General features: G+C 41.2%; 1 protein-coding gene across 1 annotated transcript; it reads left to right on the top strand.

Annotated features, from left to right (window-relative positions):
• The first annotated feature begins 4,777 nt into the window (after positions 1-4,777).
• On the top strand, positions 4,778-12,028 carry spry4 (sprouty homolog 4 (Drosophila)). The gene is made up of 2 exons (XM_032533830.1): positions 4,778-5,035; positions 7,562-12,028. Exon 2 carries the CDS (start codon positions 7,613-7,615, stop codon positions 8,759-8,761), a length of 1,149 nt encoding a protein of 382 aa, XP_032389721.1. The 5' UTR covers positions 4,778-5,035; positions 7,562-7,612; the 3' UTR covers positions 8,762-12,028.
• Positions 12,029-12,818: the final 790 nt, after the last annotated feature.

The following is a 12,818-nucleotide window of genomic DNA, read 5'->3' as shown; positions in this document are numbered from 1 at the left end:
TAACTATCCAGTCACTGTTTATAGACGGTTTACAAACCAACTAGTAACACTTAACAAAGTGTTAGGAAAATCTGGTCCATCTATCTATGTAATGTTTATAGCTGCTTTAAAAATGGTTTCTTAAAGGCTTACAAACATTTTTTAATCGTTACTCAATACCTAATATAGTGTATACGGGATATAATGTGTGTAACAACAAACTGTTAATTTACAGCACTACTAATATTTTATTAATTACAATTTAATGGTTTGTTAACAGTAAAATTACGGTTTGCTAACAGTTAAATGATGATTAACTCAAGATTAATTAACTATCTATTAATGATGATTATTATAAGTGTTAACAAAATTAGATTTTCCAAAGTCTATAAATATCTATTTAATTAAAAGTAATAAATATCCAGGATATTGTTACTCCTTAGGCTGCAGAGCCAGTGTAGCTCATTTGGCCTCCGTGCTGTTATTCCTTTACAGGAATGTTAAAGCTCTCTAAGTGAATTAGGTCTAATGTATCCTATTATGGTGCAATGAGGGCAGGCCAAAGTCATCAAACTCTTTATTTTGATGGATGTGGACACACAGACTCATACAACCATACGTACATGCATCCCCAACCCCTCTTTCCTACCTCTCTCACCACACACCTCTCCTGACTCCAAAAGCACACAAACACACTTCCTAACTAGGCAGGCAGCGGGGAAGGAAGTCAATATTTGAGGAGTTGAAGCTGGCTGAGATTCACCACGTACTGTAGGCAAATTATAGTTTTCTACAATGCAGCGCTCAGCATGCTCAGTTTAAATGTTGTAGGTTAAAACACGACTTTGCCTTTTCTTATTCTGTTACTCTTGGCCCTAAGCCTACCCTACAGTTTAAAAGAAAGCCCACCCTTACGGTAACACTTTACAGAAACACAAGTACTGTTGATACTCTACTGCAGTGGTTCACAACCCCCACAGCCATTTCAGATTAGCTTAAGTAGCCTACCCTTCATCTTCATCACACATCATGTTCCAAATATGCCCTTCACCAACCATTTATTCAATACTTATTCAATACTTTTAGCTATCTATTTCTACTGTTCAGTTTGCTTACTATAAGTGTTTATTTATAGTTAACAATTTCAACATTTTATCCATTGGCTAACTATTTAAGTTCTTGTTTGCTAAGTAGCATTCATGCAACATTCACTTTCAATTGCTATGTAGTGACAAGAATGATGGGCAGCTTGTTATTGTAAATTTACTAAAGATCAGCATCACACCAAGTGAATCCTATTTGGATGTTTATTTTCCTCCCTAACATAAAGATGTATGTATATACACTGTATATATATAATTTTCCATACCCCCCTAGCAGATGCAGAAGTAGCCTTTGAGAATCAATGCTCTGTATTTATATACACAAATCTCACATGATGATAAGTAACATGTTGGGGCTCCTCACAATTTCCCTTTAATCCGTCTTTGCGTTAACATTTAGTAAATTTGAGTAATAAGCATTCTGCTCCACCGGAAAGAATATCATCATGGCCAAACAGAGTTGTTGTGATATGTAGGAAGAGATGCACATTCCCATTCTGAATGCACCAGAGAACTAATGCTCACAGCTACAAGGTAGAGCAGGATTGCTCAATGTTCCTCAACAACACAAATATTTATAAGAAGCAAGCAAAGCACACTTGCCAACTCAGAGAGAGTTTTCTGTGGGGTTGCAGCTGTTTTTCAAACGTCTGTATTTAACCTCAAACATGGCCATTTTTACTGCTACTATTTAGTTAGATACCTATGTATAAAATATTATATAAATATATATATATATATATATGCACATATGCATATATATATATATACATATATATATACACTGTATATATGTGTATACATACACACACATTATATATATAGAACTGAAGTTGAAGCTATTAACTTTTAAATAACTTTTTTATAGCATGTAGACAAATGACTCTGCTCCACATCTGTTCCAGCAACGTGATTCAAAATTGGGCAATGAGATACTATTTACTTTATATTGTTTATGTCTATTAACTCCTCTTTCATGAGTCATTTATGAGTCAATTTTTGTCTTATCATTTCTAAGTTGTTCTCTTTAGGAATTTGTTTTATGTCTGTGAGGAAAGCTTTGCAGACATGGTGACCTGGTGTGAAATACACTTTGAAGGCTTTGAAAAATCTTCAGCCTGTCGCAGCGCAACTCTAGCCCCACACAACTTGATTGGTGAGAGATGTTTATTGTGAAGTGTAAAGGGGGTGGGGGCGAGGAAGTAATTGGTGGCTTACCTGCAACAGGAAGCTTTTGATGTAACCTGTGAGCACTCTAGGGCTATGGTTGTGATTTGCATTTAAGCACTCACTCTTACACACACACACACACACACACACACACAGAGGGAGAGAGAGAGAGAGAAACATTCACTCACACACACACACATGCATGGAACAATTACCAGCTTTTCTCAAGTTATAGTGTCTTGCGAGCAGTCAGGAAATACAAGATTGACAAACACCAATAGATTAGTGAAAAACATCAAGTGATAGACTTCAGTGATAGACAAGAATGCTATTGACATTGTAATTTGATTTAGACAGAAGCATTTGTGGGTTAGTCTGAGCTGGGGATAACAGTTCAACTGGACATTTTTAGTAGAAAGTCTTTAATAACATAAAAATACAAATAAGTAAGGTTGTGTTAGGTTTGCACAGTGGAATGATGAAACATTCTTAACATTACATTTTTTCGCTGTGGAAGCAGATGGGGTTGTCCATTAGAAAACTGTAGCTCACAGCAGTAGCCAGCAGATGTGGCAGGAAGGAAGGCCTCTGGAGGGAAATCTAGGCCTTCCCTTCCGTGCATGTATGCCTGGATGATCACACCGACAAGAAATCTACAATTCAACAAGCACTTCATGTGAGCCATGCCTGCAAGCCACACAGCTGTGCACAGAAATCAGCAAGTATATCTACAGTATGTGTCTTTGTGCATCTCCTTATGCGTGTGTGAGAAAGAGAGGGAGATTAAAATGTTAGGTAAACTATGTAAAAGTGCTGCAATGGGCTATAAAAAAAATAAAGTTGGTTTTATTTTAGCTATAGCCCAAAATCACCAAATTTTCCTACAAACACTGGATTACAATTATCCCATACAACACCCTTTAGCCTTAGTTTTACTTAGTTACTGTTTATGTATTTACTTTATTAATAAAATAGTGTTAATATAACAATAACAGTAAAGTCATGCAAAAATTAAAAAAAACAAAAAACGCCCCATGCATTATAAGCAGCTCATTCACACTATAAATATCTATATAATCATCACAGGCATATAATAAAATAGGTAATAGGCCTATAGTAAAAACAATTTTGTAAGAAATAGAAACTGCCATAGTGATTAAGTGATATTCAGAGGATTCAATTCGTTTTTGTTGTTTTACTGAGAGGGATGATTTATTGACAGTTACCAGTATTGCTAATTCATCCAAACACAATGGCATTAAATTATTTCCTTCCCTTTCTTTTTCTCTTTGTCTCTTGCTTTCTTCAAAACAATAATCCCAATTTGGAGGTGTATTGGTTGCCATGGTGTTGTGTGCAAACGGATAATGGGGCAACTGTTAACCTTTGACTGGTTAAAAGCCCCAAGCTGAGGGAGGGGGGAGAGGGGGGAGAGGGGGGTGGCGGGGGGTTGCAGGGAAAACACACACACACACACACACACACACACGCAGGGATGTCAGAGAGAAAGGAAATTCACACTCATTTCCTCCGTGTGGTTTCGGTACAAATCAACAACATCCTGTCCTTTTGTGAATCCTGCCTGCCCCCATGCTGGTTTGCGTTTCAGAGTAGGCGTTATAACCCCCCACCATTCCCATCTCCTCCCCCTCCAGAGATATATATATATATATATATATATATATATATATATATATATATATATATATATATATATATATATATATAGCACTACCATAGAAGCTTTAGTCATACCACCTCACATTGTTGGAGAGAAAGGAAGGGCACGTCGTTGTTCTCAATACACGGCTTTGGATAGAAGAGGTGATCTGAAAGGATCTCTGGCATCCTGATTAAAACAGAAAATAGCCTTAATATTATACCACGTTATTCATCAAACCCATTCGAATCCTAATCCCACAGATTTATGACGTTGCGGAGATGTTTTGTTTCCTGAAATGTAGGCCATGACTGCATCTTCATGTTTTTTATTAGACACTTTGGCATCCATTTATTCAAATCATTAGAGATAGGATTTACCAGCAATGGAAAAAAATTAATTAGTTGCAGATTCAGCCCCCTGACATATACCTCCTCCTGTCATATATTACACAAAACCACCATAAGCACGTCTCCTTTAACATGTTGCAGGAAGCGCGAGCTGCATAGATAAATAAATTATCAGTCTAAAATAAAGCGAGAGTGGCACCACAGCCGATGAGCCGACTCTTTATGTAAATCAGGCCTGACATTGCCCTTGTGACCAAAAACAACCCACCTCCCCGTTCCCTCACCCCGCTTCCCTCTCTCTCACACACATTCGCTATTTCTTCCCATTCATAAAAATCTCGGCATCGCGCCTGCGCAATGCTATTCGGAGTCCTCCCCATTCATAAAAATGTAACCTCCGCATTTCAGCCCTCCCGAGTCGCTCTGCCCTCCCATTCACAAAAAAAGAGAAAAAAAAGTCGAGGCATCTGCGCAGTGCCGTCCCTTTCATTTCCTCTACCCTCCCATTCATAAAAATTCACTTCCCTCCCCCTCGGTGGTTGCAACATCATATCCAAAGCCCTGCGTCCACAACGGCAATCGCCTTTACGCACCAGCAAGTGGATAATCGTGCAGGAGCCCCGCTCTCCTTTCGCATTACCTTGCCCACATTATTTCGCAACATTTGGACTTACTCAACATCTGTGGAGCTACTCACTCGCTTGGACTGGACTATAGCCTGCGCGCAAACGTCGTGCGCAACGAAGAGATGAGAATTTTATCCTAAAACCACAGTAAGTGATCACTTCTGGTGTTTCCTCATCCTTAAATGTGTGTAACTTGTGGCTGCGCGAACATTCAGTCCATTAAATGCCTTCGCTTGACCGTTCCTCTCAATCTACCGGATCACAGGCATGAAAACGCTCTTGCAAACTCAATTTTGCAACCAGCCGTTTCGCCGAGCTGGATTTGCGCTTTGAGTCAATATTTAACCACCGATTTCGTACCAAAAGCAAGGTTGAGTGAAGTAGTGAGAGGGGAAACACTGTCGCGTTTTAAAGGGTACTTGTTAGAAATACGCTTTACATGACAGCGATATTTTGTATTTCAACATATAAAGCGTCGCTATTTGTGGCTTCTTTTAAAACCATTGTCACGATGAAAAGGCAGCGGAAAATATCCATATTTCCACCTCTGTCCAAATCTCCATCCACTCTGAAGCCTTTTCATGTTGTAGCCTATTTCGGGCGGTTCGGTTGCGTGTCTCGTTCTCGCTGCAGCGACTGCCTGGTTGGCGCACCATGTCTGTTGTGTCAGGTGTTTTTCCCATAATCTTTTTTTATGTTATTCGTTCACGTCCCATAAAATGTGAAAATGTGGATAAAGCTTCTTTTGGTTGGCAAGAGCAATAACTTCCAGATCCACGCATCTAACTACGCATTTAACCATCGTCGATTAAAACTACCCCTCTACCTTTTTGTTTGTTGGCACAAAATGTACCAATTTCTTTATCAATGTCATATGTTTGTCAATTTACAGATATTAAGAGTAAGGTGTTGCATACGTGGTAACAATGCCTATATAAACATGCTATTTGAGTATACCGAGCGGCCGCCTCCGGTTTATGACTCAGTCCATTCACAGGGAGGACGTACGCGCGCGCGCACCCACACGCACGCACTTGAACACGCACTGTTCCGACTTGGAGCTCATAATGGTCTAGATTTGACGATCACAAGCGCTTGTGTCGGTGCCAGCAATGTCGCAACAGGTTTCTCAACCAGGCTTTTAGCAAATCAGAGGAAAAGGAGAACAACATAAGCCTACGGTCCAGTAGCGCTGTGTCGACTGACAGATTTCTTTCACTTTTTTAGACATAAAAAGATCATCAATCATCAGTAATAAAGCACAACACGACCGTTTTAAGTCCTTGGAAATTGTAGGTTGCCTTGAAAGAATCATCCAAACCAAAATGCATCTTACGGACTCGAGCTGGGTTTTGTGTGATATTTTGCAATTAGCTAAGCATCGTAGATGTCGGTCAGTGGATATCTCGGTTGTGGGGCGTCGTTTGTCTTCAATCAATCTTTTTGTTTCTGTAAAGTAGGTCGAGCGTTCATCGATGAAATAAATGATGAAACCGATTTCATTCAGGTTCATCATGACTGGAGCGTATTGATTCATGCTTGCAACACCGAATGCAGCCAGCAGCTTTCATTCAGAAAAAAAAACTGCAGTTCACAAAATCGGATCCATTCACAAATTGCCAGATTGGTCCGTTTTTTTAGATTCAAAATTTGCGTGTAGCTTTATAGGCCCACATTCACTGAGAGTGACACAATTACAGTACAGCAATTAGAGGTAAAATGATATTACTGTACTGTTAATGTGTGATTCGATACAAACACCTAATTTCCTTAACCTTGTTTTCATTTTGGCTTTGGTAAAGTTCCTTCTCTGGCAACCTCTCCTCTCTTTGCTCTGCCTTGTTTTGCATCTTTAAGTCTTTTGCATGCAAGCCCTGCTCTCTGGTGCTCCCTGCTCTTTAGAGGGGAGGTGGTGAGAGCCCAACTTCTATTGTTCTAATGTCAAAGTTAGAATAGAGGAGGTTTGAAACCCTGGTATTCAGTCTAGATCAAGATCGGTTGGAAACTCTACATTCAGATTATTGCAGAGATCCGGCCTTGAAAAAGATTTCTGTTGAGAGATTGAAACACTCTGGTTGGGAAGATTGAATAGCTGCTATTGGTGAAGTAAACTACTTGTAATACTGTAAATATCAGTTTTACATGCTCTTCGGGGGTGTTGATTTGAAATCTAGTGAACCAGTTTAGTCATTGTATGATTTATTAGAGTCACTTAGAAAAGTCTCAACCATGTGGGGAAAGTAGTCATCAACAGAAGCAATGAAATAGTAGCATGACATTCAAATGATACCACAGAAGGTAAAAATGACACTTTACATCTTGACCCTCCAAAATAAGGTGTGGATAAATACAAGGTTGAACACATGCAAACAATGTTTTTTTTGTCATACCAAGTCAAAAAGTTTTGACCTCAACCTCTCCTGGTTAGGTTAAAGACAAATAGAAGGCACATATTCACAATCTGTTCATTATGGCTAACCTGGCTGTCAGTCTTTGGACAGTTTTGTGACAATGTAAAATGATCACAAAGTTATTTTCCCCCTGTCACCTTTTTTTCATAATATACTTTGCTTCCTTTGTGCTTTAAGATATGGTGTTTGGAAGAAGAGCAGGATCAAAAGGGTAAAAAAGCAAGAACTGTCATAACTGTCTCTTTTGTATCTTTCTTTGCAGTTTTGCTACATGCTGCTTTAGAGTGAAGACGTGCAAGGCCCCAGCCTACACATGGAGTCCAGGGTTCCCCACCACATCCCCGGAGTGTCCTCCTCCCTCATATCTCAGCCCCTGCTGGACAGTCGAGTGCCCTACGGCCGACTGCAGCACCCTCTCACCATCTACCCCATCGACCAGATAAAGTCCTCGCATGTGGAGAACGACTACATAGACAGCCCAGCCATTATATCCCAGCAGCCTCCGAGCCAGAAGTCTGTGAACCGAAGAATCACCTGGCTTGGTCAGAATCAGGAGGCCTTCCTGGGGGCAAACCACAACCATCATCACAATCACCAACACCAGCACCACCAGCAGGGCAGGTGCGAGCCCCACCCTCACCAGGACAACACTACTCACCCTTGGATTTCCTTCAGTGGGAGGCCCAGCTCTATCAGCAGCAGCAGCAGCACCTCGTCTGATCAGAGGCTGCTGGACCACGCTGCGCCCACCCCAACAGTGGACCACCACCCAAACCTGCACCCACACCAGGGCCCCGTCAACACAATCACTACCCAAACTCCAGGCTGCTTCACTTCCGCTGAATCAAAAGTCCTCACCTCCTCTTCCTCTGCTTCCTCCTGCTCCTCATCCTCTAAATCGCCGGACCTCAAGTGTGCAAAGATGCCTGCGGGAGGCGTGTGCACCACTGGAGGCCAGCAGGGGTTGGCGCTGATCCCTTCCTCCCCGGCCGAGAAGAAGCATCTCATTCTCTGCGAGCACTGCGGGAAATGCCGATGCACGGAGTGTACGCTCCCCCGAACCCTACCCTCTTGCTGGGTCTGCAACCAGGAGTGCCTGTGCTCTGCTCAGAGCCTGGTGGATACAGCCACCTGCATGTGCCTGGTCAAAGGGATCTTCTACCACTGCACCGAGGATGAGGACGATGAGGGCTCCTGTGCCGACAAGCCCTGCTCGTGCTCCCAGGCTAACTGTTGTGCACGCTGGTCCTTCATGGCTGCCCTTTCAGTTGTCCTGCCTTGCCTGGTCTGCTATCTTCCAGCTACAGGCCTGGCCAAACTGGGACAGAAGTGTTACGACAATGTTAGCAGGCCCGGCTGCCGCTGCAAGAACTCGCAGGGTGGTGTGAGCGCCCCTATGTGTAAAAACGGTGGCATGGAAGCAAAAGTTGGGACATTAGAGAAGCAGCAGCAGGGGTCATGATAGTGGCCCAAACCGGCTAGCAGTGGCCTCACTGAGAATGGACAGGACCACACAGTACTTGCTTGCTCTCTATGGATAGGACAATCCAACACCAACCCCTTAAACTACCCCATTAATCTGCTGGAAGGTGACTTATGTAAAACAAAAGGTACTTAAATGGCTTCTTGACTTATGTTTGATAGGATGGATGATCAAAGGGGGCCTGATCTGAGAGAGTTGGCTAGTATACCAGCTACCAGGTCCACTGAGATGTGAAGAATGACTGAAGAAGAAGAAGAAGAAGAAGAAGAAGAAGAAGAAGAAGAAGAAGAAGAAGAAGAGACTAGATTGTGGGACTGGTGTTTGTGTTAAAAAGATGGCTGAAGGCACAAAGTTAGTGTACCTCTCTGCTGCTCTGTATTTGTCAGATAATTTTGTAAGGGTAACTAACCAAAAGCTGGTTTGCTGATCCTCGGATATTGTAAAAGTTATTTGATGAAGATAAATATCTGTACGTCCCATCCCCCAAAAGCACAGCCCAGTGTCCCTCAAGAACAAGTGATTACCTGTGCTGTGGTTTTATGATAGGCCACTGCAAGAGTAAAACCACCACTTACTCACTCGCTCCACTATTATGATGATCACCATCTTTAAGTGTCACCATTTTTTTTTTTCTCTTACTCAAAGATGCTAGCTTGGTAATGCTAACATTATATCTCTAATCTCCATGGAGGAGCTGTAAAAACAAACGTGTTTTCTTTGGAGAAAATAATAGTCATTTCCCATAGCCTAATAAAAGTCTGTATTGTGCATAAGCAATTGTACAGCAAGTGACAGAGAGTAAACACTTTACAGTGTGTTTCCTAATTTGGGGGGATGAAGCCCGGATATTCTAAAAGATTTTGAATGCTGTTCACCAATCACCTCAGAGGTAATGCATGTCATGACTTGCATGCTCTAGTCTAATGGTTACCCACTGTGCTAGAAGTCGATGTGTCGTAGAGAAATGTGTAAAAAAAAAAAAAAGTACACCCAACCTTCTCAGGGACTATTTCAGTAATCCTCTCTAGAACTTGGCTTACAGCATGTTGATTTCTAAACTGCCGAGGAGCCTGGTCTACTTCCTCTTTGCACAAGAAGGCAAAGAAACATTTAGGGGCAAAAAGGCAATAGTGAATAATTTAAATAAAGTAAGCTAAGTGAGAGACAAACTGGCCAGAAAATAATGTTTCCAGAGAAGAGGAGATGAAAGTGATAGAGAGCAAAAGGAGGGAGGGAAGACATAGCAAAGTTGTTGTTGTGTTTAGTCAGTATCTAGTCAGCCTTTGTCAAATTCAAACCTGCCACTTGCACAACCTTTTAGGAAGACGCAAACCCCTTAAAGGATGTACTAAAGCACAGTATTAACCCCCTCAGCTATGTCACATTAAGTTTGAGCGCACATTTAGTCCACACCTCCTTTACACAGTGTCTTCATTCAATTCTAATCATCATGCTGCATAGCTGCGTTAATCAGATAGTCTGTCTTTTATTCTTAAAGTATATTTTTGTGGCTAGCATGATGTTCTTAGGACTTTGCCAAAGGAAGCTAGCATACAGTAGCTTGTTTTCACTGTCTGAGTGATCACAGTTGTTATGCACTCTTGCCAAATGAGGGTTGACGGCAGTTGGTTTGTAAAGGCATGCTGCCCTTTAATACAGATGGCCTTTTCTGTTTGGCATAGAGGCATACTGTCTTTGTTAGCCATAACACACACCTCTTTCATTTTGGACCCTTAACTTCCATTAGGGTGCCTAACTTTACCTGTATTTGTCTTGTTGCACAAAGCTGATAATCACACAGGAAAATAGGAAAGAAAAAAAACAAGCTGACCTTAGTCTTGAATGTATGAGGCAATATTTTCAAAACCTAGCAATTCCAAGTCTGAGAGTAAGGTGCCAAAACTGAGAATGATTGTGTGACTGGGCAAAGGCCTAATACATGTAGATGGGTGGCAAACATCACAAATGTTTTGAGAATATATTTAGTAATAGAGCTATGCAGGTGAATTGTTATTTGCTGTAAATAGTTTCACAACATTTGTGTCCTTTAGAAGAGACTTTTAAATGTCCTTGAAAGATTGCATGGTACGTTATAACTACAATTCAGTACAAAATATATAGAGATTGTATTAAATATATATTTTGAGGGTAAGATTAAGATGTTTTCAAGGTTGTGTGGAGAAAAAAAGAAAGGGAGGGTGGTGGGAGAAAGGTCTGCAAAGGGGTAACAAAAATGACAGGTCTTTCTATCACTAGCACTTGACTTAAAAAAGTGTGCCCAGCAATAAAAAAAGAAGAAGAAAAAACTCCTGCTGTTTATGCTATCCATGGCTCATTAGCAGTCGAGAGGCTAAGCTAATTCCCTGGTTCATCTCCGAGTCCTAAAGACTGTGGACTCATTGAATCCACACAGGGAACACAATCTACCCCTATACGGATCAACCCATTTCCTGCTGTTACTGCTCAGTTTCTCAGCTCTCGCCTCTCTTTTTCTGATTTTTTCCCCCCTTCCTCTCTTCTTCACTCCTTCCTCCTGAGAAATAGTCCAACAAACACCCTGGCCTTGATTGACAAACACAGCTGCTGTGCATAAACTTGTCATACCACAGAGACGGGACAGAAAGACAAGTGTGTCTCTCTTTTCGTCCGTGTGTCCGTCCCCCCATCTTTGTTTCTCCTCTTAAATTGTAGTTCTGTGCAAATTACTTAACCAGTGGACCTCTTTTTTCAACTCTCACTGCCTTTCTTTTCTCTCATTCCTCAGCTCTGTCACTGCAAGAGCAATGCTTTTTACTTCTATACTTTTACATGTGATCGCTAGCCTGTTCATGGTGTGGAATAATCATCCAACAATGACAACTCAATGATTAATACCTTTTTTATCCTTTGCAACAATGCTGTGACTTTTACACACCCATACCCCTGTATCGCTCAATTGCGGGCACTGATTATTTTTCAACCCAAAAAAGAGGAGAAGTCTCAGACAGCTGGGTGATGCTACTCCATTCCTTTATGCCTTTGCAATGTCAATGATGGGGATTAAGAATGAGATCTGTGCTTTTGTTTTGTTTAGATATAACAAAAAGAAAAAAAATCTCTCATATAAAAGGTTCCCTTTATAGATATATTTATTTTGAAGTTCTATTTTATATAGTATTTATTTAGATGCCAACTTTTTGTTTGTGAAGAAAGCTTATGTTGAAATGGAATGTACATTGACAATGGAAATATATATTGTTAAATATACCGGACTGTTGTGTCGTTACTTTTGAGTAGTTTTCTCACACACACACACACACACACACACACACACACACACACACACACACACACACACTCACCATCTTCCACAGAAAATCCCTTTTTTAACACCTTTTAACATCTCTGTAACCACGTCTAAGCTTCTTATGAAGAAACTTTAGTGACTACATGATGATTACTTACAATTAATCATTCTGTAAGAGAACATTTACGGCTTTAGTTGTTTTACATCAACACTTTAACTTCCTGAGGTCCCCCGCTTCCTGTGTCTGAATAGATCGCTCTATAAAACACTGGTAGGTCACTGAAGGCCAAATAAAGCAGCTTGACCTTAAACTGAAAGAAAACATTCCATAAGTAACAGGAATAAATTCAGCGACTTTCTCTAGATGATGTAACATGACCCAGATGGTCACTTCACATCAGAGGTTAATGCTTGATGGCTGCTCTATTTGTGTGTGTGTTTGTATCACAGGGTAAACTGACTTCCTCCTAGTTTATAGGGGTGGTCTGTATAATCTGGATGTGTAACATTCCTTTCTCTCCAAAGCACCTCCTAAGAAGCACCCCCCCCCCCGGCCCCCACCCCTACCCCCCTCCACCCCACCCAACCCTGCTGTTACCCTGAGGCATTCTTCCTCCGCTCCTTCTCTTTTGCACGCTTGTTTCCTGGGTGTTTACCCAAGTGCACCTGGGAGAGGAGAGTGGAACAAATGAACGACACAGAGTGTGTGAGAAAGGTAGACAAGAGACAGCAAGGCAGGAAACAGAAGAC

Source organism: Etheostoma spectabile, chromosome 13 (genome assembly GCF_008692095.1).
Source record: "Etheostoma spectabile isolate EspeVRDwgs_2016 chromosome 13, UIUC_Espe_1.0, whole genome shotgun sequence".
Lineage (NCBI taxonomy): Eukaryota > Metazoa > Chordata > Actinopteri > Perciformes > Percidae > Etheostoma > Etheostoma spectabile.
The sequence above is the reverse complement of the archived record's forward strand: the minus strand, read 5'-3'. Positions and strand labels throughout refer to the sequence as shown.

Bases quoted from the DNA above. Each gene is read 5' to 3' on its own strand.
- spry4 (XM_032533830.1), top strand. From the start codon at position 7,613: ATGGAGTCCAGGGTTCCCCACCACATCCCCGGAGTGTCCTCCTCCCTC.